The sequence below is a fragment of the Larus michahellis genome, chromosome Z (genome assembly GCF_964199755.1).
Source record: "Larus michahellis chromosome Z, bLarMic1.1, whole genome shotgun sequence".
Lineage (NCBI taxonomy): Eukaryota > Metazoa > Chordata > Aves > Charadriiformes > Laridae > Larus > Larus michahellis.
Window position 1 is genome coordinate 43,027,454 of NC_133930.1, and position 26,269 is coordinate 43,053,722.

Below are 26,269 nucleotides of genomic sequence, written 5' to 3' on the forward strand. Positions count from 1 at the left end.
AAATATCTAGCTCATTTCATTCTTTTTTAGATCACACAGATACATTATTTATACATTTTTCTCCGAATAATGGGGGGTGAGGGTTGTTCATAAAAAGGTAAGGCCGTTTAAGAAATATGATACAGTCTGCAGTACTTGATATATACATAACCCAGAATGAATTCACAGATAGGAAACCAGTCAAGACACGCAGATGTGCAAGTTTACTTTCCTTAACCTCTTCACACGCCCACACCACCTCCACCGGGATCTCGGCAATCCTAGCTGAAGATTCAGTTTCAAGAGGAACTTGGACAGTGAGACATGCTGTGCTGTTCCCAGGGAACTGAGAGTTAAGAGGCATCTCACTATTTTCATCTAGCAGGAACACAACACAGTTTGTTTGATAATTCTTTTTGAAAGGTCAGGCTGAAATATTAGCACAGGCCAGGTCAGCATTTACAGCTGTTTGCAAAAGTCAATTACCTATTCTAACCAAAAGTCAGAGGTAAAAGAAGCCAATTTGCAAATATGAAACCCTCATAATTCACCATATGAATAAAGAAAAAGGGGAAACATGGGTGCAATTCCTCATGCAGTGCATCAAACACCCAGAAATGCACATTTAGCTAGCACGTCCAAAAGCAAATATGTTTCCCTACAACCTGACTTTCATGGGTTAAAAATAGATTGAAAAGACACTGAGCAATTAAGCCATCTAGACATTCACTTGGAGGTCAAGGAACTGACAGGCAGATTTTAGAAGCTCATATTTCTGTGGTGACCTTCTGTTGGTGGAAGATTGCAAACACGAAGGCTATTCAGCTGAATCTTCCAGAAAACTGAGCAGTTACTTTATAATTTTTGGAGATTTTCAAAGACACAGCAATTAGGTGCTTAATGCTCTCTGAGTGTCAGGGGAAGATAAACACCTAGTCGTTGCTAGTACTTCTGAAAATAGCCAACCCTATATTTGTTTGCATATTTCAATTTGAGTTTTAGGAAAGATCTTCCCCTGAGTACTTATCTTCCAGCCTTACAGCATTGACTATTAATAATTAATAACTGTGCCTCATCTCTATTATAGAGTGCTCATGCTATATTTATTCTGAGATTAATTAGCTGTTATATCTAGGACCAGATTAAGGTTCCTATAAATTCATTGAAGGGTTTCTGCAGGAATTTTCAATTGAAAAGTACCTGGCTTTGTAAAATGCTTTTTCAGTGTATCAATCTTTTTTCAACAATTTTGCTGAAAAAGAAAAAAAATCCTCAGATGAAAGGAAAATACAACATTTTGAGTTGGCTTGACAGGACAGATTTTAAAAGCATTTTAAATCCTCCACTGCAAAAAATTTTCATTACATACTGCCTCACAGGAAGGGGCCATAGGTGTTTCCAGTTCTTTCTTGTAAGGCTCATAAGACAAATAAAACAGACAAACCAAAAAAGTCACGACATAAACTTGGAAGCAGAGACAAGAACCTTTCTCTCCTTGTAGCAAAATGGGCAAACTAGCTGGAGAAAGAAACCCAACAATCTTACACAGTTTCATTTTCGCCTCATATATTCACACTGTTGTCCATAAAGATTGCTTTAATTGGATGATGGCCTACACTGTCAAAACAGCTTGGCTTTATATGTGATAGTACTTAATGATGATCAGAAGTCATTCCAGCCTCTCATTTCATTGATGGCATGTTAGGAACATGATTGTTCCCCAATGGAAGAGAAAAGACTTTGATGGTATTTGAGAAGCTGTGGCAGTCCGGTGAAGTTCCCACTGACTAGAAAGGCGGAAACCTAACACCCATTTTTAAAAAAGCGAAAAAAAGGAAGACCTGGGGAACTACAGTCTCACCTCTCTGCCTGGTAAGATCACGGAGCAGATGCTCCTGGAAATTACGCTCAGGCACATGGAAAATAAGGAGATGATTGGCGACAGCCAACATGACTTCACTAAGCGCAAATCATGTCTGACAAATTTGGTGACCTTCTACTATGGAAGTACAGCATTTGTGGATAAGGGAAGAGAACCGACATCATCCACCTGGACTTCTGCAAAGCATCTGACACTCTCCTGCACAACATCCTTGTCTCTAAATTGGAGAGACATGGATTTGACAGATGCACCATTCAGTGGATAAGGAACTGGCTGGATGGAGGTCAATGGCTCTATGTCCAAGTTGTTACCAGTGATGAGTGATGTTCCTCAAGGTTCAGTCCTGGAAGCGGTGCTGTTTAAAATCTTTGTGAGCGACATGGGCAGTGGGATTAAGTGCATCCTCAGCAAGTTTGCCAACAACACCAAGCTGTGTGGACCGGTTGACATGCTGGAGGAAAGGGATGCCATCCAGAGGGACCTAAAGAGGCTTGAGAGGTGGGCCCATGCAAACCTTATGAAGTTCAACCAGGCCAAGTGCAAGGTCCTGCACCTGGGTGACAGCAATCCCTAGCACAACTACAGGCTGGGTGGACAATGGCTTGAGAGCAGCCTTGAGGAGAAGGACTTGGGGTGTTGGTTGATGAGAAGCTAAACGTAAGTTGGCAATGTGTGCTTGCAGCCCAGAAAGCCAACCGTATCCTGGGCTGCATCAAAAGAAGCGTGGCCAGCCAGTTAAGGGAGGTGATTCTGCCCCTCTACTCTGGTGAGACTCCACCTGGAGTACTGTGTCCAGCTCCGGGGCCCCCAACATAAGAAGGGGACCTGCTGGAGTGAGTCTAGAGGAGGGCTACAAAGATGATCAGGGGGCCGGAACACCTCTCCTATGAAGACAGGATGAGAGAGTTGGTGTTACTCAGCCTGGAGAAGAGAAGGCTCCAGGGAGACATTCCAGTACCTAAAGGGGGCCTACAGGAGAGATGAGGAGGGACTCTTTATGAGGGAGTATAGTGACAGGATGAGGGGTAACCGTTTTAAACTGAAAGAGGGGAGATTTATATTAGATATTAGGAAGAAATTCTTTACTGTGAGGGTGGTGAGGCACTGGCACAGGTTGCCCAGGGAAGCTGTGGATGCCCCATCCCTCAAAGTGGGCCAGGTTGGATGGGGCTTTGAGTAACTTGGTCTAGTGAAAGGTGTCCCTGCCACTGGCAGGTGGGGTTGGAACTAGATGATCTTTAAGGTCTCTCCCAGCTCAAACCATTCTATGATGATTCTATTATTCTAATCTAGCTAACACCTATTAGCAAGGATCCTGTGGAGACATTCACGTTCAGCACTGCCAATTTCTAATCTCTTCTGCTGAAAGAGGTTTGGGTAGCAGCTGAGTATCTAGATGGTCAGGCAGACGTCCTTAGAGAAAAAGCAGAAAGAAGGATACTTAGAGATCTTGAAGGTTGTCCACAGGATAGCTAATGAGTCTTGGTGCTTCAAGTGCCAGTGGTGAGTAAGCAAACTATTATTGATATCACTTTTGGTCCCGGGATCCTAAAATATGCTGAGAATTGCCTTCTGGCTAAGGTTTCATTGCGACTGCATGCTGTGTTTCAGACTACTGCAATTTTTACTTTGTAAATACAGCCCTCACCTCTGATCGGCCTTTAAGTGGCACTGAGTAGTCATTAGCGAGGCCAGGTGTGTTCTTGCTTACCCACAAATGCTGAGCAGCTGATGCGCTACCAGCTTTCACAGCAAAAGCTCAGGATGAGCAAGGACACCATGCAAGGGTAAAAGCACCATTCTAGCAAGTCAGTTTAACTCTACAAACACTGATGTGCTTTTAGTAAAGGCACTTCAGCCAGCAGCCTGTTTTGAAGTCAGTCATTCAGTGGGAAGCTCAGACAGGGCTGAGCTTGATCTCAGTATAGCACAGTGTTAAGGGGTTTAGAATAAGAAGTGGGGAGGAAAGAGGACAAAATGTCCCATATCTATTCTTACAGCCCTTGGAAGGGGTCAGGTGTCATTAAATTCACCACACTGTTCTTCCTCTACATTGCAACAGCCACTCTACAATGCAAAGAAGTGTGCTCCAGTCTCCTCTTCCTATGGACTGCTGCATAAGACTGGCATAAACCAAAGCTCACCTCCTGAAAAAACACCAAGCCAAAAGTAGATGCTTGGGACCTGACCAACCAGAAGTCCAATGAATTCAGTGAAAAGTCTCTCTGCTCCTCCCACACACAAGGCTTTTGATTTAGTCTCTGTGTTTGCAAGAGGAGCAGTAATGAAGGGGCAACCAAAAGCAGCAAAATGCCGTGAATATTTAAATCGCCCTCGGCAACCAACACTCAGGCAACTGTTTGATGCACATAGAGTAAAATACAATCAGAAGAACCTGCAGATGTCACAAGAATATTCTAGGCAGGCAAGGACTGGATATGAAGACTTTGTTTAATGGATGGAAGAAAGCAGGAGAATGGAGATATGCCCTGAAACACTGCTAGAAAAGTAATAAAATTAATTTCATTTAAACCTCAATCCTATATTAATCTTGAAAACGAATACCTAACCTTTTCCTTGAATGAAATGCAAAATCAAAATCAATTTGCTTTAGCCGCAAGGCAGTGACTTGCAAGAGGTCACTGCCTGCCAAAAGTCACTCAGAAAAAATAGTAACAGTATCCAAAGCTAATGGAAGTTAGACAGGGGAATTAATTGGGTGTCCGCTCTGTATCAGCACAACAGATGCCAAATGACCCAGGGCACCCTGCATGTCTCCTTCATGCCCTGAGGCTGACACCATTTTTTCATGGCTTCAAGAACCTCTATACCAAGCGTATGGTTATTGTTCTATGGCAGCAAAGGAGCTGTTGCTCTGTAGTGTTCCCATCAGCTTTGGTTAGTGGTATCCTAAGCAGGAAGAAAGAACGTACATCTCTATCACAAAAATGAATCTGCTCCAGAAATAATACCATACACTGGAACTGAATCACCACTTACATGATTCTGAGCTGGAATTTATTAAACAAATTTCCAAATTCTCACTCTTACTCCTATTACACTAAAATACTCAGAGGAACTCAAATGCTGTATGTTGGAGTAGCTCAACCAATCCATAACCTCTACATCCACTAAAAAATCTGCATATATTGATGTATGCAAGAGCTACAGATGCGTCCACAGACAACAGGTTCACAGTTGATGGGAAAACCGTCTTTATTTGTATTAAAATAGGCTGCAGAATAATTTGGTTTACCAGGTTACCAATCTTCACACAAGATATTTCAGTTAGTAGCATTACTGCTGAATTAAGTGTATATGTATATTTACACTACGATTCATTTATGCCAAGATTTTGATTAGTACATAAATGCACCTCTACTGGTAAAAGCAAGTACCCATTTAACTCAGCACTTTGTCCCTGAAAATGGCCTGAAGCAAACACTTACAGAGAACAAGAGTAGCACCTCCCATTGTGTTCACTGGGCTTTTTCCATCAGCCTCCACGACAATTCGTTTGTAAGTCTTTGTAGACTTTCACCAATTTGTCTAAACACTTATTTTTTCACACTTTTTAAAATAATTTTGGCAGCTACAACAATGAATTTTATGACTAGGTATGGTATTTTAAAAACTACTTCTCAATACCAATTGCTTTATAATTTCCCCAAGTGCATTTTAGTTCTGTTGTAAGAATTACAGGGCAATCTTCCCCTGATCGCCGTCTCCAAGCCATTTTACATCGTATCTTTCTCTCTCATTCTCTCTTGCTTGCTCTCTCTCACTCACCTCTTTTCCTAGCAGAATTATTCTAGTCTAATCCATTTCTCTTTGTATGAAATCCATTCCTCCCTGATATCATTCTCATGGCCTTCTTTGTTCCTTTTTTAGTTCTACTATATTTTTTGAAACAGTGCGACCTGGACTGCACACACCAAGCAGAGTCACAGCAAGACTTTGTGCAAAAGCACATAATTTTTGTGATAACTCTGTCCAGGAGGAGACACTTCATATGCACAGACAAACGTTACAGTTTTAATTAACCTATGGCTCAGTCACTCTGGTGTTCAGCCTATAATACTTCTGCTCTACCCCTTCAAAGAGACCGAAGAGGTCCCACATAGTTCTCTTTACATAGCTGTATGGAGCCTCATGAGTCACTACACAAAGACACAGCTTTGTCAAATGGAGGCTGCAAATTAACTGTCGTCTCTTTCTGCCAACCTTCACCACCCTCACATGGGACTACATGCACATTTTTAAGAACACGTATTAAGTAGCCGTTGTTGCTAAAGCAGACATCAACTGCACCCAAGACATGACGACCCTTTCAGAAGGTCTCCCTGATGAGGCACTGCTGTACATCTTGTGAAGGTGTCTCATTAAAACAGAACTGCTACCTCATGATAAAGAAATTCATTACTCACAGACACCAGGCTCCAGTTTCCTTCCCCAGTAAATACTGGGACAATGCCTAACAACTTAGGTTATAGAATTAAACAAATACTCTGCCCAGGTCCCTTGGAAGTGATGTACTCTGGAATACAAATGGGACTCCCCAGCTGCCTGACTAGTGAAATATGCATGTAGTCTGACAAAAAACTGCCTGTGTGTAAAGCTGCCTAACAGTTTTCACTGTGTCTAAGCTTGAAAGCAAAACGAGAATTGTATTTGCGACAGTTCTCTAGGGGGAGACTGGCAGAGCACCAGCAAGTCCGTAGTGCACAATGTTGTCCTACTAATGATGCCCAGGGCCGGGCTCTGTGCTCTGGGGAAGTCAGAAAATCACAGAGTACTCACAGCCACCATTCAAGATCGGCTGCGTAGTGGGAGTGTATTCATACAGCAGTTTCACTGATTTGAAAGCTGTGTTTTCATACTGACAGGCACACATGCACAGAGCTAAAACCACCGCACTGCCATGCTGCTCCCATAGAACCCTGCAGCACATCCAAATGACAAAGCATCTTAATGCTTCGGGGCGATTATGATCTCAAACATTTCTACAGTGACTGGTGAGACTTCGCAGTTGCTTCAGGGTCCTACAAAGCCTTTCCATAACACCTAAGGCTTCCAGCCTACCCTATGGGTAGCTCCACGGTATTTCTGCCTAACTACCACCTCATACTTTCACATTCAAAAACAATCACAAGCACATGCTCAAATCCACCCATTGGGAGCAAAAAAGAGGAAACTTATGTATTTGCAACTTTAAATCACCACTCAGATGCCATCCTGAAGGGAATTAAAGAATTAAGTTTCACCACACCACTACCATCTTCCTTCAGCCCAATCCTCCATTGCCCTTAATACCAAATGGCCTCTCTCAACAAGGGATCCTCTCTAGTGGGAGATGCTGAACAGTAGCTACGTTATATCATCCTATTCCCCTCTCCCACCAGCCCAAAAAACACAAAAAAGGTGCTGAGTCAACCCAGGGTATCTGGCACAGAATCAGCCATGCTGCATTTCCTCAAGGGTGAGAGTGTGATAATTGGCTTCAAAATAATATCTAGTACATGAAAAGGTACCAATAGGTAGTTCCTTGAGTAGAAGAATCAGTAACATCTTCTCCAAGTATGTCTTCTGTTTGAAACTATTTATTTGTAAAAAATGCAAGCTCCAAATGATGGTTTCTGGGTTCTTCCAGTGTCTCCCTCTCAGGTCTCTCTAGATCCCCTATGGAGTGGGTTTGCCCTACAGCCCTCAGTAAGAAGAATAATAGGGTTTTACCCACTGGTGCGGCAGTTTGTCTTCATGAAACCTTACAGGAACTTAATGTTTGAGACCTGTATCTCCAGCCAAATTTGACCAAAACTGGCTTCAAAAATTACTGCAGTTGAGAGTCAGGGAGAAAGGCAACGTGATCCCATATACTCAGTTTTCCCTGAATTCCAGGCAAAAAAATTCAGCAGTTAACATATGAACACCAGGAACTCATTTGTTCACAGCACAGATATCATTAGAGATAAAATAGCATATTGGAATTTGCTGCATACTTTTAGTACAATCCTGGCTCTTCTGAAGCTACCCTAAGGCGCAGTTTCCCCAAAGGAACATCCAAATGTGATGCCAGAAGATAAAGCAGCAGATACAGTTGTAGAACCTAGAGTCTTTAACTGCTAGTTCATTTTGAGGTCATTGGCACTGGTACTCTCCTATATGCAAAGATATAAAAAAAGGCTACTGAGCTGCTTTCTGGTAAAGAGCCCAGAACTCTTCCAGAGTTTCATTTTTGGTCTGGAATAGAAAAATGGAACTACAGAGAATTTTACAAAGTCTAAGTATGCCTAAAATATCCACACATGTTTACTTATGCAGAAGGAAAGGATTATTATAAAAGGGAGGCTGGAGGGAGGAAGAAGTATACATTATAACTTGCTTGGAAAATAACCTATAAAAACAACAGCTGTTTCCCACCACAGTTTTCCCACATTTCAAAATTTTGTTCTAACCTACGTCAATTAGCTCAGTTATCTACATTTTTCACATAGTCAGAAGTCCTGAATGCTCTAAACGCAAATATTGAAACATTTCATTTAAAACATCTGACATATTGAAACAGTTCATTTTTTAAATTTTCAAACTCGGTCAAATGTTTCAACACTCCTAAGTTAAAATGCTACATTTTGGTAGCATACTCTGAAAGAAGACATTTAGGATGAATTAAAGCTGGTATTTTTGCCTGCTTGAGCTCCCTTAATAGATTACAAAACAAAAGGACTGCAAATTAGCTTTTGGAGCAACTCTGCAACCTTCACACAAAAAATTACATACAAATAAAAGGAAGGCAAGCATCACTGGTAGACTAAATGCCAGCAGGAGTAATTCTGCGTAATATTTATTTTTATATACATATATATGTGTGTATGTATGTATGTATGTGTGTGTGCACTATATAATGATATACTATTCTGTCATATAGCTTAACTATTCAAAGAGCCAATCAAGAATAATTCAGTAAAGGCCAAAACTAAATGCATGATTTTGGCAGTTTCATTTGGAACCACAGATACAGCCCTTTCTGTGCAGACAGAGAGTATGCAGTGGAATATAAACTACAACAGAGGCATTCAACACTTCCAAGAAAATGGTCAAAGCAACATGAATTGTACACTACCTGCATCAGAATCAATAATAAATCCTCCTAAAAAAAAAAGTTATGCTTTCTTGTTTCAGCTTTGATTCCATATTCTTTGAAATAAACTTTAGAAGATGGTGCCTCGTCTCTGTCAATGTTTAACATAAACCCTTTCCATAAAATTATACAGAGATGTCTTAAAATTCTTGCCCCATTGCCTGCATCATGGCTATTCCAGATGCTGCGGCTCTCATTGGCTTAATTAAGAAACCATCTCTCTTGCTTAAACTTTCTTTTTCTTTCTACATTACACTCTGATGCACATATAACCATATCCTCTTATCCTTTACTGCACTAAATTGTTAACATTCTTCTTAATATCGTCTCAAAAACAAGCACTCTGTTCTCTTTATATTTCTAATACTCCTTCTCCCTGTTCAGTTAAATTGGTCTTTCTTAAATGCAGGCATCTAGATCAGAATAGATGAGGTCTCATTAGGGTGTAATGACATTAAAATTTCCCTGAAAATACAATCCTAGGGAGGGGCAAAGAAAGTGCTGTCTTTTATCATAGCCACATCATGCCAGTGGCTTATTGCCAAAACCAGACCAGGCAATATTCATTTTATTCATTGTCCCACATATCTTTATTTGCCCACAGGGCACTGAAGTACATTGTCACACACATCGCTGAACCGGTTTAGGATGAATTATCACTTGCCTTCAAAGCAATTGTTCTCAGTCAAATCAGTAGATTTAACTATAGAAAGTAGCTCTTGGTGAATTCCACCTGCGGATCTTTACTGAGCTTCTGCTTCTGTTTTGTAATACATCTAACGAGCCCATAAAAATGTGCTGCAGGAAATGTCCCTCCTTTTATCCTTGGTGGGACCTGCAGGAATTACATGGAGCTTCAGAAATCTCCTCTACAGAGCTCTAAGTACTCTTCCCTGTAAGGTGTCTACAATGACGTGACATTCGTCCTGTGACGCCAGTACATCTTTTACTTGCTACAGCTTATCTCTGTAACCACATACCTGGACAACCACTCCTCTGTAATCTCAGGGGGTTTTGTTAACATAAATTTCAGGCAGCTGAGCTCACAACTGCTAAAATACAAAACTGTGGGAAGAGCCATCACCTACCTCATAATTTCAAAATCAAGATGTCCTCTAGCTCTCTACTGAGCTATCTACTGATGACCTTTATCTAGCTACAATCCGTGGGCCCCAGCATAATTATTTACATTCATTGCTATACTACTAGGAGATTGTTGACTAGTATCTTTCTTTAAGAACTGAAAAAGATCAGAAAAGTCTTCCGATGATGGGAGAAGAATTGTAATTATAGTTTCACAGTCTTCCTGCATTTGACTGGGACGCATTCACGCATCTGATACAGAAGTAAGACTCAGGTAAGTGAACCTCAACAAGTTCAGAGTTTCAAAACAGACAGATAGTATAAAACCAGTATTCCTTTATTATAATATTTGCCTGCAGTTTAGTCCTTAGGAGAGGGTCCATTGCAGAGGAAAGGGCCACTCTGAGAGAAAGCAGAAAAAAAACCAAAACAAAACCAAAACAAAACAAACCAAAACAAAAGTCAGAACAGGACAAAGGGACAACAGAAGATACCGCATGTAAAAATAGCTTATTTTGGTGAATTCTAATGAACCTAAGAGAAAAATGTATGTTACTTTCAACTCATTATCCAGAGCATTTAAGTCTGTATGAAGAAATCTCCCTCATAATTCATCCTAATTCATGAGTTTAAAATCAAGAAGTAATACCCAATTAGAGAAGTTATCCATACTCTTAAAAATGTGAGAGTAATTATAAATCAGCATTTAAAAATGCATGTATGTAAAATGTAAGCTTGAGAAGTTTGCTTAACAAAATCCAACTGAAGAGTGGTCCAGTTGATACAAGCCATCCTACTACACAGGATGGCCACAGAATTCTTACTTGTTGGATATAAAGGGAAATGGAGACTTAAGATTTTTTAGGTAAGAACATAAATGTTTTCTCAGACTGATTTACTACTAACCAAGAGAAAACTTATCCTTCAGTATAATCTTCCATAAACTTAACACAGAATTAGCTGTATTACAAGATGTAAAAGAACAACTGTAGAACCAACTAGAATAAGATATTGCAGTGAATTTGTCAATATTCAAGAGTTAACAGCTCTTTGACACATGGGGACCACATAAGGTATGATAAAACAGGCATCCCAGTGGGAGTTGGTTTTTAGAGTTTTTTCTGAACCATCACAATTTTAAAGTATTCTGCCAAAAAAATTACTAGAAAAACCTCTTGATTGCTGTTAAGTAAAATAACTTTTCTGTAGCAATTTTTGAGTTACTGTCAGAGAAAGGCCCAACAAACACATTCGTTAAGTCCTACCTAATTATAGTCTAATCCAGCACTCTACCTACTTCTCCTATCAATTCCAACCAGGTGAACACCTCTATAATTTTAATGATTGTGAAGAATTAACTACACTGGTCAGAACACTGCTAATTATTCTGCTTATTGTTTTAATTTTAAAAGGAAGATCAATGGAAATGACCCACTGCAGCTTTGCAAAGCTATTGCAATTCTATAAGGTTGAGCAGAGGGTAATTCCCTAATGCCAGTGATTTTTCACAAAACTAATTAGGGTGTAGCAAGAGATGCCCAGCAAAATGTTTTTCTCCTCCTGAACCACACCAGCTCCAAACTGGTAATCATTTCCAGGTAAGAAATGCCAGTATATTTAAAGTCATATCTAAGTCTTAATCCTGACACCAGCGGGACCATACAATGAAGAAGCAGTTCTGAATTTCACTGTCTGACGAATTCTGCTTCCTGTGTTGACCACCTTTTCCCACTCTCAGAACGTAACAATCATCTGAAACCAAACAGGGAGTAGCTGTAGCAAATCGCCCACAGAATACAGCCTGCAGGACCCCCCTCCACCTAAGAGAGATGACTGATCACTGTCCACACAAACGCCTAGAGCCTGTGAATTTTACTGCACAGATGTAAAGATGCTCATAGGGAGAACTAACCTGAAGAACCCCGCACAACCTGACAAATCATACCTAATTTTGTGTATGGTGTGTATGGACTCAGATATCTCAGTCCATGTGCCCTGTGAAAAGTGGAATAGAATGACTGCGTTTAACAGCCTGCCTACATCTCCCAAGAAGCATACTCTACAGAAAAATAGACATCCCAAATTCCTGTGCACTGCCAGAGCCTAGAGCTACCCTGTGCAACCTCCGAGATATCCCTATAGATCTTTTCTATCTTCAGTGCCTAGGAGAACTATACAAATCAGACGTATCAATTTATCTGAAACTAAATACATGAACCGAGGGGAAAAATAATTTAATAATGCCACTTTAGGAAACTCCATAGGTTATGGCCAGAGTATAAACTCTCAGAGATACATAACTTTGCATTAGAACTTCCCTGCTTGTCGAAAAAAAAAAAAATCAATTTAGCATTACTTAAAAGCAAAGGTAGTCAGAGTTCATATACATACCCTCTGCTTCTCAGGGTCAACGTATCGAATGCCAAAATAGTCTTTTTCCAGCAAGCTGTAATAGTTGCAGATGTGATCTATGAGAAACTGACCTTTAGTTTCCCTCTGCAAAAAGAAAAAGAATTGATATATTATTTTGTGTATTCTGAACTTGCTGTCTATAAATATTAAAAAAACTTAAAGTGTCAAGGAAAATGGCATATGAAATTTGTTATTATTCAGATGAGGACAAGGATTTGAGCATTCATCTCCTCTAAAAGATGCAGTAGATTAGTGATCAATATACTCCCTGCACATTCACAAATTGATTCATTATGAAAATACCATCATTACTCCTGACTCAGGAAAACTCATGCTATGCTAATAGCTGCGTGTTTGTAATACTTAATATATTACTAGTAACCGTATTTCCACCTGATGCTATAATAGCAAAACATACGCAGTTTCATATGGAATTTCAAATCAGTGTGTGTGTTTTTTGTATCCCTCAAGTTTGCAAGCAGTTTTGGCAGCAAGTACCTTACATGATCTTTACACAACACCCACAGCAAGGGAGACTTTAGGATAAATTCCCAGACAGCACTACAGTACAAGGAAGAAACGCTCAAATGACTGAAAGCGATATTTTCATCTCTGCATTGTCACTGCGTAACTATAGCCTTAAGGGAACTTACTGTGTACATAGTGTTTAGTTTACAATCTCATTCTTTATGTCTGCTTTCTTTAGTCTCAATACTTTGTTTCATTTCTTCATAATCTACTGGGCCCTCCCAGTGCGCCAGGGCACCTGCAGCCATCCCCTTCCCTGCCACATGGACCTTCTCTCCTCCCAAATTCACTTCCAGCCACAAGCTAACTTCTCCACAGATATCTTTTTCCTAGATGCGGGGGGCTCTGCTTCTCTTCCTACTGCGTAAGCCATCTACTTCCACTACTCCTTTCTTCCTCCACCTTCTATCTCCTACGCATTTACCCCTCAATATGTGTCCTTTATTCTTCCATATGCTGCTACTTGCCTAGAGGATATCACTACCTTGTCTGCACCATGGTATTTCTGTCCTTTGTTTTCCTATTTTTAAACAGACAGCGTCAAAGGGTGTTAACGCGATTTGTCTGTTTTCTGTACATGCTCACTCAACCTCATGCTTTGCGCCCTGCACCGCTTCCTTTTTCCCTGTAACAGCTGCAAGAGGTTTCCTTCTGTAATTGTTTCTTTCCAGCCTCAGGACATTTAAAAACCGACTTGTGTGCTGTTTAAAGTGGTTAACACGTACACTGACATTTTTTTCTACTGTAGCCAGTTATGAGTATGAGCATGCTAGTGACAGCATAGAGGAAACTCTTCTCGAAAAGGCAAAGCCAGTATCAAAGATTGAAAAGTCCAAAATGAAAACTGCCACTCTCCCTGTGACTGACAAAAAAAGGTCTACACTTACACAGTCATACCTCAATGAAGTATTTTCTAGCTTAACATCTTAGAGGTGTCTGCAAACTTTTGGGATCATGTGATAAGCACGACCGTCAAAATATTAAGACAAATTTGCACAGTGACATTTCAATACAAAGGCAGTATAAAAATTTGAACAGAGATGTGAAATTCAAGTTGCACGCAGCTTTAAGATGAATCTACAATGAACTAAATAGAGCTGGGGAATAACAGCTATTAGGTGACTCAAGTAACAGTCAAACATCAAAACAGATTTTACTGACAACAATGTACAAAACCAATACAATTTTTAAAGCACTGGAAATGAGGGGACCAGACTAGTCACACTTTCATCTGACAACATTAAAGGGTGTTACTGGAAGAACAGTCAGTAAATCTACTAACTTCTATAGGTTCACATTCTCATCTATTCATCTAAAAAGCCCTTTGCTTCACCCACCTAAATAATCACACAATTTTTTTGAGGTCTTGAGGAATCTGATAAAAGGCTAGGGCGTGTACAGTGTTTTTCAACCCAGTAACAACGCTCCCTTTCTAAAATGAATTGATGCCCTAGTTTTCTTGCTTGAAAGATAGATGATGGAAGCAAACCAAACAAAAAAGAGCAAACGAACAAAAAGCCTCGGAGCTAAATTCATGCTCTAGGAATCCTTAAGCTCTCCATAGATAAATAAAAGGGACTGGTTAATAATCTCACCCTTGCTTAGTATACACTTCAGTTACTAGTGCTACTCAGTCAGGCTTCAAGTTCCACATGATTCATTATCAGATATTAAAAAAGACTGAAGATGAGTAAAAGTGGTTAAATAGGCACATCCAAAATGTAATAAGCGTTCTCATAAGAAATACTGTTGTAAATGTTCCACTATTATGCTTTTTAAATACCTGAAATTTGAAAAAAATCAGATCATAATTGATACACAGAGGAAAATACTTGACGTGGCACAGAGCACCTCAAGTCTGAATTCATGATAGATACTGTGGCAAGAAGGATGGGCAACAGTTTTTCATTTTGTTTTCTGCAAACAGCATCCATAAACATATTCTACATTTCTCTAAAAGATTCTCCTGAGCTTTAGAATCTGATGATCTCTCTCATCTCCTGTGTTCTTTGATGCACTTATTACATATTATAGTACAAAAGAATATATTAAATCCAAAACTTATTCTCATTTGTGAAAGAATATAGATAAATTAAATTAGGAACTGCCAGTCATCCACAACAGAGCACAAGAATGGATTTGGGTCACAGAATAATAAATATAAAACACTGCCTGAAATTTCAGACAGTTGCCATATCGCTTTCCAATTAAGCGATCCTTTAACAAAAACCCACAAAAAATAACGCCAATAACCAATTTCAAAGCAATAACAAATTTCAAACCCTGCTATATCCATAAAATACTTCTTTCAGAAAAATATTTTAATGCTACATTTGAGCATGTTTGTCAGAACGTGAAAAAAATGACATCGTAAAAAAAGCCATTATTTGAAACACTACTGAAATATGTCAGCAACAGACCAGAGGAATCTGAGGGCAAAAATCAAGTCAGATTTCCAAAAGCTTCACAGCTGAAAGCTTTGATAATTACACCACAGTTCACCCAGAAGCCATCAACCACCCTCAAGTAAAGAAGAACAACCCATCCAGAAACAAGAGTCACAAAATGTGTCAGCAAGAGAACCAAAATGTCCTGGGCTGAAAACAATACATTTTTTTCAATGAAAGACTACCAAGCTCAACAAGCTATTTTTTTCTGAGTCCATTAATTCAAATACAACATCTGGCTATCTCTACTGAGATATATTTTCTTTCAGATTTCTGTGACCTGTGCTCTATGAAAATTGGTTTTTAAATGGCCTTAAACAAACTCCTATAATGTAACCGTTTCACACACTCACTCAAAAATAGGTTTTTGGAGATTCCTATAAATAATTTGAGGAATGACTCTCTGATTTGCTTAAATAAATTGTCACAGGCAAGATGGGTACGCTGTTCCTACGGCTGCATTTGAGTATCTGACCTTAATACCACTAAAATCCCACAACAAACCCCAACACACGTGCAAAAGATGTAATGCCACGTAAATGACAGAATCCCTGAACACAGAAGGTCAGCTTGCAAATAACTGTTAAACTCTGTTTTTTAAGATGGATCAGAAGTTTTCTTTTCTATTGAAAGAAGAATGTACCAAATTAAACTAGCAGCTATTGGAAAAGAACTAAGCAAAGCAAGGGACATTCTCCACTCCCAACAAACATGAAAACATGACCATACAGTCCTCCACTGACAGGCTCACAGGACAACCTGAGTCTCTTCCTTAGCTCTAGGAGCCGAGTAAGACACTGCAGAGATGCTTCATTTTCACTACCAGGCACTGTTATTATGGCTTCCATTTCTGCAACTCTGCAAATTTATGAGTGAGTAACCTAATTCCTTGGTAACTCCTCTATTATGCAGAAACTAATCCAAACCAAGATCTCCATGGCTCTTGAGCTGTTTCAGTCTAACACAATATCTCAATCTCTTGCTTGCTTTGGGGATTTCTTTTCTTTTTTTATTCCTAGTTGCTTCGTGCAAGTTAAAAAGCAAGGCAGAGTATATCTTGTTCTGACAATTTAGCCCTTCTCCAATGACGTAAAATGAGACCACAAAACATTTGTGACTGCCTCACAATTCTGAAAGTGAGAGGAAAACCATTTACAGCAGTTTAAGATCTTGCGCTCAGTGAAATGTCTTCTCTATTTGCATCTGCTTCACCGTGGAGTCCTGTGTCTATTTATCTGAATGTCGTCACAAGGAAGAGCAAGAGTCACAAGCAGATTAAACACAGCACTTCTGCTCTGTTATCTAACTGCTGAAGTCCTGCCAGCTGTGGTTATCTCTGTCAGGAAGTGACTGACATTACTAAGAAGCAGTGCAGAGTCATAAACACAGTGTTTATTTGTACCGGTGATTTCAATCCTCATCCCACTAGTGTCTTTACTTGTGCAAACAGTTCCCAACAGTGAACCTCTGTGTAAAGCTGCTCACATACTTAAGTGCTTACTTCAGTGTAAATCCATGCAAAAAAAAGAAAAAAAAAAAAAGAAAAAAAAGTAAATTAAAACCACGATTTAACCAGTATTTATGTCTAAATAAATGGAAAGTCCAGACTCCCAGGTGAGGCAAGAATAATGTTTGATTTTGTATGCTTGTTTTCTTTAGTTGGTAACATATTTTTAAGTTCTCTGGATGTAAAAAAATTAAATACATTAATTCAAGAATAATCATAACACCATCATAGAATGAAACCTAACGAGGTCAGAAAAATGAACAAAATCAAGAAGTTCCTCTAAGACAAAAACATTAATGAAAAAGCAGCTTTGCCCACTGAAAACTGAAATAATATAGCTCTGCTTAACAATACTTGACAAAAATGATAAAAACCAAGAGATTTACAGAGCTAAAATGCCTCCTCAACTGCCACATCTCATTTCTGACTCCTCTTTGGACATCCTCCTCCAGTGATGAGATCATACTTCTAGGCTTTCATGAAGAAATACCTGAACTCTCAGCAGGCACACATCTTCCATTTCATCAACAATTATTCTACAGTTCAGTAGTGGGGCCTGCTCTCATACATAGAAGTGTGGCTATAAAAGGACATTTGGGAGTAATTTTCTGTTCATGTCAGTTTTGGGACAGTTGTCATCACATTTGCATTTGTTTCCAGTGGCACAGCAAAAAAAAGTTCACTGAGCATCACTGTTGGACCGGGGCACGTGGTATGGGAACGGGACTGATTGACTACCAACCCTTCGGAGCTGAACAGGGAGGAGGGATGAGGGCACAGATAAGGAAAGCAACTTGGCATGCCTGAATTTCAGCTATCTTCTAGGTGAATTTTTAAGTCCCAACCGAATAGCAACATCAAGAACAGCATCCTCATTCTGCAGCAACTGAAGGCAGTGAGGTGGAATCAGTTCAGCTCCAAGCTGGCAATATTGGGCCAGCCCTAACCCACACAACCTCCAACACCCTGAGAAAATTTCTTACAGCTCTTTGGATTTATGGACTCACTGAGATTACAAATGACAGTAACTACTCACAAGACAGGTACACAGACAACCTTCTGCCTTCTTTGCTGTTTTTGGAAACAGTGATAGGAATATCCTTTTGTAGATATTTCACAAGAACTAGACATTGCATAATACCTTCAAAATATAAAGAACAATTAAAAACATGTCTGTTTCATTCCTCAACTATAACGCCATAACCCTTCGAATGGATTTCCTTCCTGCTTATAATCAGCACCCTCTGGTATTTTAAACTACTTCAAAATACAACAGAATTCTATTATACAGCATTTAAGTGGAAAATTTTCTCAATTGTAAGAACAGCCAGCTGTAATTTACTTTTTTTGTTGTTGTTAAAATTTCAAAATAAAAAAATACAACAAAGTTTTGCTGATAAAAACCCAAATTGGAACTGGCAGGTGTTATTTTAGAAGCAAAGTATTTGTCACAGAGTTTTATTTTCTTTAGAATGAGGAATTAATTGTATTTCTACAAACCTGAAACACGGGGAAAAAATCAGTGCTAATAGTTTTTAATGAAAAACACAAAAAATGACATTGCAATAAAGCAGCTGTCATTTACATTTTTTGATATGAATTACCTCTTGCACGTGATATACTTCATTCTGTATAGTCAATTACCCAACCATAATTTGTATCATAATTTTCTAACTCTAGAATGTCGGTGAGCATGGCATTTTTAATCTGTGTCTCTTAATGCATTTTGTTATGTATAAATTCACTTATTTCACTATGCTATGAAATTAGCTTTTGTAGAAAGGTTTTACCTGCGTATGTCCAGATCTTTCTAAGCAACTCCATTACTCATCCAATCCGGCAGAAATAAATCAAAGAATGTGCTCTCCGTAGCAAAGCTTTCATTATCTTTGTTTAACTGAAGGGGAAAAGTGGTACCCTACTATGCTGTTGGAAATCCAGCCCCAAAACTATCCACTGCCATCCAGGTCGAGCAGACTGACAAGACACAGGCTAAGGAAATGGGAAGAATGGAAGGATGTACAGGAAAATCCTCCTCTAGGGAGGAGACTGACAAGTCAACATGGTAATGCACAAACCAGAAACAGACCTTATGGTACAAAAGTGTACTGGGGGAAGAACTATACTTGCTCTTATTTATCTACCCGCTTCCTGAATAAAAATCGTGGAAGATGCATCTCTTACTAATAAGCCCCCTAATAAGACAAGCAACTAGAATACGTTTCTCTTTAGTTGCAATGCTTTCACAACATAATTTCAGCACAGAGCTCCCCAGACATGTATATGGTAGAAATGCATAGTGATGCAACAACATCGACTCGCTCAAAACTAACAGAACTAATACTTCACATTTGAATTACCATCTTATTTTACCCTCATTTGAAGTGGGAAAGACTTTCAGGGAAAAAAAGAAAAGTATGTGAATACGTGAGTGAAAGCATTAGAGAATTAAGGCCCCTTTTATTTCATAGGGAATTAGCAGTCAGTAGTGATAACCTTTGCTCACAAGAATGCTTCGTGCCTGAGACTCGTACTACCTGTACCCTTCTGGTTTTAGAACTCATTTGCTAACATGGAATGGGTCTTGAAGAACATTATTTTCACAAAGATATCAGTCTTTAAACTCAAATTTCTGAGCCCCTAATTATCAATTGAGCCCCAAGCACTATATATTAATTAACAGAACTAAATTAAAAAAAAAAAACACCACCACAACCCTCAAATCAGCCTCTTCTTACTCTTCCATTTGTGCAAAAATATACAAATACATCTCAAAGATAAAGGAGAAAACAAAGAAAAAAGGAGAAAAATGTCTATGCTAAGAAGAAAAGAAGTAAGTTGAGAGCGATTTCAAAGCTGTATGTGTAGATGCAGCCGTGGAAGCTCTATTAATCTTAAATGAAGCTGCATGGCTAAATGTACACAGCATTGAAAATCTACCCAGAAATATCTGCTGTAGTGAGGTCAGAAATATATTTGTCAAAGATGATTCCTTTTGTGTGCTCCCTTGGTAGGGAAATGAAGATGGTTATTCAAGGTTACTTATTTTTCTTCAGTTTTGCACTATTCATTTGCAACAGATGGACAGTTTTGTCCACACAACAGAACATTTTTGGCCTCTCTTGAATCAGAGGTTATTGTAGGATGATAGTGGTCAAATAACAAAAGATGAAGAGGAAAAAGAAACAATTACACCATAGAAAAATTACACGGTGCCAGTTCCATGCAATGGAAACTATCATAAATACAAAATCATATAGAAAATGCAAATTGTATTCTACTACTCAGTAAAACCTGGATAGCAGGAGTAAACACAGATAACAGCCTTCACACAATCAGCTCTCAACCTTAGTGCTATTCTGCAAGTAAATTACTCTGACCCATGAGTAAATTATAAATGACAAAAAGAAATATTTATAGTTCACATACTGCAGTTCTCAAAAGTCACCACCAGCCAGGCAGGCAGGCACTGAAGAAACCACAAATGCAATATTCATTTACAGGGCTCATCGTCGTTTCCTGTCCCTCTGCATATGGCCAACACTTGGCCATTTAGGTTTTATGTCCCTGGAGTGATGGCCTCACAGACGGCTTGGAGCATTAACTGCTCACTTCTGGTAACAGCTTCCATTAGCACAGCATTCGTGATGCTATCTGAGACCCTATCGATTTCTTAAAAGGAACTGAGTGCTTCTTTCAACAAATCTGTCATTTTACCCAACATCCAGCATGGTTCAGCAAAGCTAACTCGGCTTTCCCTCTTGCATCCTTGTCATCAAAACTACCCTGGAAGATACAGCTAGGACACACCTCCATACCACATCCAGCAAAGCAGATTTCAAGAATGAGCTCTCAGCCCCCACTTACAAAGCAATCTAAAAGCCAAATCAGGATTTTGACAAAATTGCCTAATGTCCCTCGGTACAGTTCAACAATCCTCCCTGGGCCCCATGCAATACTGAATCTTCTCGGTGGGCTGAGCAGACCCAGAAAATGAGGCCTCCCCCATATTCTGCTCCAAGTATCGTTATTTAACTATACCTTTTCTAAACGATACAGAGCCATGTGCCCTTTTTATACAAGCTTTTAAAAAAGAAAAGCAACCAAAAATACTTCTGGCCAAACAAGACGCTTCCCCGAGCAACAGGCAGAAGAGAGGATCAGCATGGTGTGACACAGCTTAGTCAAGCTGCTTGCAGAAAAACAACCAGCTGGTGAGACGCAAGAATGCCCCTTCGCGGCTACATTTCAGGGCTCAGCTGAAGGCACTGAACCCCAGCCACGGTGAGGGTCACACAGGAACAGCCACACCGTTTTTCCCACACCAGGTGGGAAAGTACGACCACAGCAGAGAAGGACGAGTTGGAAGAAGAGATGAGCAGAGCAGGGGAGCCGCTGTTGCCGTAGGGCAGTTGGTGCCCCTGTAAGCACGGGTAACAACACCTTGGTTGATATCCCTCACCCCCCCCCAGCTTGGAGTTACCTCTTCTCTCTTGGGGAAATACAGCTCGCAAGCACGACATGGGCTGTGCACCCACTGGGTGGGAGGGAAAGAGAAAGAAAAGGAAGATCATGGAACATAATCCCCAGAGGGAGAGATTTCCTAACTGCTGAATTAATGCCCATTTGAAAGGCTATTAGAGTGACGTGCGAGGCTAAGAGCTTACATAAAGAACAGAATATATGACTAGATATTAAGGGAATTTTATCCATCATTATGTGGATTACTCCAGAATCACAACACAGCCGTATAGCCAGTGGTCTGGCGAGATCAACTCTGAAGCACACTGAATCTCTACGAGTGCTGCAAATCACAGGTAATGTCTCCTGACAGACAAGACCCTCAGTCATGGTGATGAAGTCAACAGCTCCCAGTGCACCAGCTGAAAGTGTAACTCATACATTAATCTGATGTGATAAGGGCCTAGATAAAAACTTTTGGCTGAGGAATCCTCACCATGCTCTGCACTTGAACTGTCCAACAGTCATACCGTATAATCATATCATTAATGCCTCAGAGGACACTTGTCATACTACCTTCTCAGGATATCCAAAAAGGTTTCTATGGATTGCAACAGGGTGAGGATGCACAAAAAGCTCTCCCACCTGTTACTGATTTAGAGTCCATCAACACACTTTTTCTTTTCAAATACTCATCTTGCTCACCTGCCCAAAGTAACTCACTCCGTTCTGAGAAAACTCTTTGGTCTTTATTTAATAAATATTGCACTATGGTCTCCCACTTTTCCCATGTGTTTTGACTGCACAAATTTTGTAACTTCAAGGGTCATGTTGGGCCATTTCCCACTCTCCAAAGTGTTTTATTCCTTTACTCTTTTGGGGCAAACTGAAAGAATAATTTTACCACGAAAAACTATTTTCAAACTGCTCAACTAGTGCTTTACAGACACACATGCATAAATATATTTTCCTGGCAGAAATAATTACACAGAAAAGAACTTTTCATCAATACTTCCCCCCCCCCGCTTTTAATAATGCCAGCTGTTAAACGCTTGTGGCAAAGGAAAACAAACTACATTAAATCTGTAAGATTAAACATCCAGTCTTCAGAAAAGCAAATTTATGATTGATTGAAAACACTGGAGAAAGAAGTCCTCCAGAAGCATTTCTTGGACATAGTGCCTACACCAATGGACCCCAATGGTATTTAATAAAAGCTATCAGCATCACAGGAAGAACTCACTCCCTGTGTCACCCAAGCTTCTGTCTCTATGCCAAAAAAAAGTTCCCAGTTCGCAATTTTTTTGTAGTAGGGGGAGCTGGATTGATTTTTTTTCTTTCTTTCTCTCTTTCTAGAGGTCATTCGGTCCTTGAAACCCACACAAACTGCCTCATTAGCACTACCTAAAATAAGACCTCCATTTGATAGCACAGCCAGAATTCCCCTTGCATTTGAAACCATCACCTTACAAAACTACAACTACAGTAAGTTTTAGTCTTTTAAGGACAACTAAATATAATCCAGATTTAAAACAAAAATTCTTTCTTAATTTCTTTTAAATATCACCACAGAGGACAGGACACATTTTAAATAATGGCTGGCAAAAATCCAAACGGAGGGTTCTACAGGCTTGTTCCATTAGCCTCGGCTGCAAAAAAGAAGATAACAAAGCAATAAATTTCACAGGCCCCATAACAAATGAATTGTTTCTCCCTTACCAGATTCCACTTTTCTCCCTTACTCTGTCAGATTCATCTTCATCTTTCTGTGCTGTCCCTGTTCCCACGCACTCAGCAGAGATCAAAGGCAAACTGACCTAGCTTTTTACTGTTTCAGTAATTGGTCTGTTTTCTACATCTTTTCAGTCATGGTACATATTGACACACTATTAAAATGCATCCTTTTTGACGAAGTTGGGAACCCATCACACTTGATTCTTCTCCGCAGTGGTTACTCTTGTGTCTCTTTTAAGATCCCCACCTCCGAAATAAATCCTAGGACACTGCAAACATTTCTTACACCCAGTAACTGGAAAGTAAAGCCTTCAGTTACATACCAAATGACAACTGACTTTTCCCAGTGCAAACCCTGACCTCACAGAAACACTGTGTAGATCTATTCGGGGCACAATTTGCCACCTTTGGTATTTGTAACATTTTAGCTCTCTGCTGAAATTGAAGGAAAAAAAAGAAAAAAAAAATGCTTCAGAATATATGTTTAAACATTGGGAGTTGTCTGCCATGGTCCACAGTAGCTGGCATTTAAGGAAAGCTTTTAAAAGTCACTCAGTTTATTGCATATGATGCGGAGGATGTTTATCCACACCAACGGGTTTCTCTCAGCTATCCACATTGCCTATGGCAATTGAACACGAAACTCATTAAAACAAAAAAAGACCAGAGGAAGATACTGAATGAGATCACCTGTATTCATTTTACTATGTGCGGTGATAGATAAGAAGGCCATGCAGTGAAAACTACATTCTGTAGGCAATTTAGCAATGTATAGGTCGCCCAAGCGAGTCTCTTCTGAGAAGTCAAATTCTAACATGGGAAACTTAGAAAAAAATAAGTAAAGGTGCCTTGCTTACAGGTATTTAAGCACCAAAGCAAATTTTTTGAAATGAAGTCCTGTTCTCACACAGGTGGTTAACGGAGACCTGTCAAAAATTGTAATATACAGTAACATTCATAAATATATTGTACAGCTGGTTCCTAGGTCACCAGTTGCAACAGAAAGGTCTCTCTGTATATTCCTGTCACGTTTAGAGTAAAAGCCGAGCCACAGCAAATGTCAGGATGAAAACTGAGCAACTTGACAAAGGAGTGAACAGCTTTGAATATTATCTCAAGATAAAAAGTTAAGTAAGGATTCTTCTTCTCCCCTCTAAGTGCTGAAAGATCTGTGCTGAACCTCTTGTAATTTGGGAGTAGACTAAGGCTACATTTTCCCCTCTCTTCACCCAGATCATCTATGGCTGCTACAGGCTTATGTGAAAAAAAATCTCTTAAAAAGTCTCTTAAGAAAGAGCTAGAGCCAGCACAAGGCTGACATGCAGATTATAACAAGCAAAGCTCTGACAGCTTCATACCTGCTGCGCCAAAACTGACTGCAAACCTCAGGATGCAATTATTTTATAATGATCCTCTTTTTCAAAACTGGAGAAGTTACATAAACGAGCAGATGACACGAAAGAAGAAAAGGTACCTTTACCTTACAGCACAAGGCAACTTTTTGGATTTCTCTTTCTGCCTGACACAGTGAAGCAAAAAGGACTTTGGGAAAATAAAGCAAGAAACAAGACAGCATGGGAAATGGTAAGAGTTCCAGCAGGCATTTCAGTGCCCTTGCACCCTTCCTGTGGGATGCAGGAGACATCCTTAGCCGTGTGCCCCAAGCACAAGGGTGAGCAGAAAGCAGAAGGAATGCAGAGAAGCAGGGGAAGACCATCACCAAGTGCACTTCTGTCAGTAACCCAAACCCAGCCATCTTCATGTGACCTCCAAAGAGCCCCTTGGGAAAGGACTGCTCTCCCAAATCAGATGAGAAAGTACCAGAGTGAAGTATAAATGTATCAAAGACACGGGAGACCCAGTGAAACATGACGTATTCTTCTAGATAAGGTGGAAGATCTCATTTTTTCAAAGGCGTTTAAACCTTAGTACAGGAGTGACACCCCGCTGTTGTGCTGCCCTGTCCCACCACCTGGTCTTCTCTAGCCCTTCCCAATCCTGCCGATCTTCCTCTTTGCCATGCAACAGCGGGCAGCCAGCCGCAGTCCACACAGCTGGGAAGAGCACACTGAGGTACCCAACTGCCAATATGCTGGACGCAGCTTCACCGTGTGGTTGAGTGGCATTTCAGTAATTAAATGGCAATATTTACTTCTACACATGACTACCTATTTAAACAGTGACCCCACTGAGTCCCTGCAGTACATACTCATACATAGCCATCTCAGAAAGCAGCAGATATTAGTCTTGAAATATTAAGATCCTATAATAGCAATGGCCAATGCTGACCGTCATCATGTATTCAGCTCATAGAAGGCACTTCCTTTTCTAGCTTATAATGCATCTTTGATACCTCTCACATATACACATGCCATACTTTTTTATGCATACACACACATACACACTTTATATACAAGAAAGATGTCAAGAAAAAGGACTAAAGGATTCTATAATTAGAGAAGGCCATTAGATCATTTGGCTGCCTGTATAATTTGGAATATACAATTTTATCCAATTTACGTCTCATACTAGCCAGCTTTATCTTTTGTCAAGCTCAATAATTGCATTTTTTTCTACAGCGTGTCTTCAGCCAAGGCAGTCAGTCTTGATTTAAAGCTTAAAAAAAAAAATTTTTTTTTTTTTAAAAAAAGAGGTTGAAAATCTGCAGATTCTGTTTCTGGTTTATTCTACTGCATTACAAGCTTTACAAAACCAACTTGGAAAAAATCATGATTCAGTTAAACTGTCAGCATAGCACCATGTAGCACCATAATTCCCTATGAACATTGTTACTAAAATAAAAATACTAAAAAAACAGAGCTGTCTATCTAGAACAATCTCTTTTGATCAAATGGATTTAATGAAGGACCGTGATCTATTTGACAGCATTCAAAAACGGTTATTTTTAAAAACATATATGCTGTCATGTTCAATAATATCAACTTTCTTATAAATCAGAACACATTCCAAAGTTTTAAGCACAGCTTTTCCCGAAAAATTTTAAAATACAATCTCATCCTCATTTTATCGAGTCCTTAAAACAGCTATGAGCAGCCAACTTGAAGCACCATATTGGGTGAAACTTTTTACAGACCAAC

General features: G+C 39.6%; 1 protein-coding gene across 2 annotated transcripts in view; it reads right to left on the reverse strand.

Annotated features, from left to right (window-relative positions):
• Nucleotides 1-26,269, reverse strand: part of FRMD3 (FERM domain containing 3) — a 139,668-nt gene that overhangs the window by 65,846 nt on the left and 47,553 nt on the right. For both annotated transcript variants that reach the window (XM_074570364.1, XM_074570365.1), the window contains exon 2: nucleotides 12,474-12,578. In XM_074570364.1, the coding sequence (XP_074426465.1) occupies nucleotides 12,474-12,578 (105 nt within the window). The remainder of the gene's footprint in view (nucleotides 1-12,473; nucleotides 12,579-26,269) is intronic.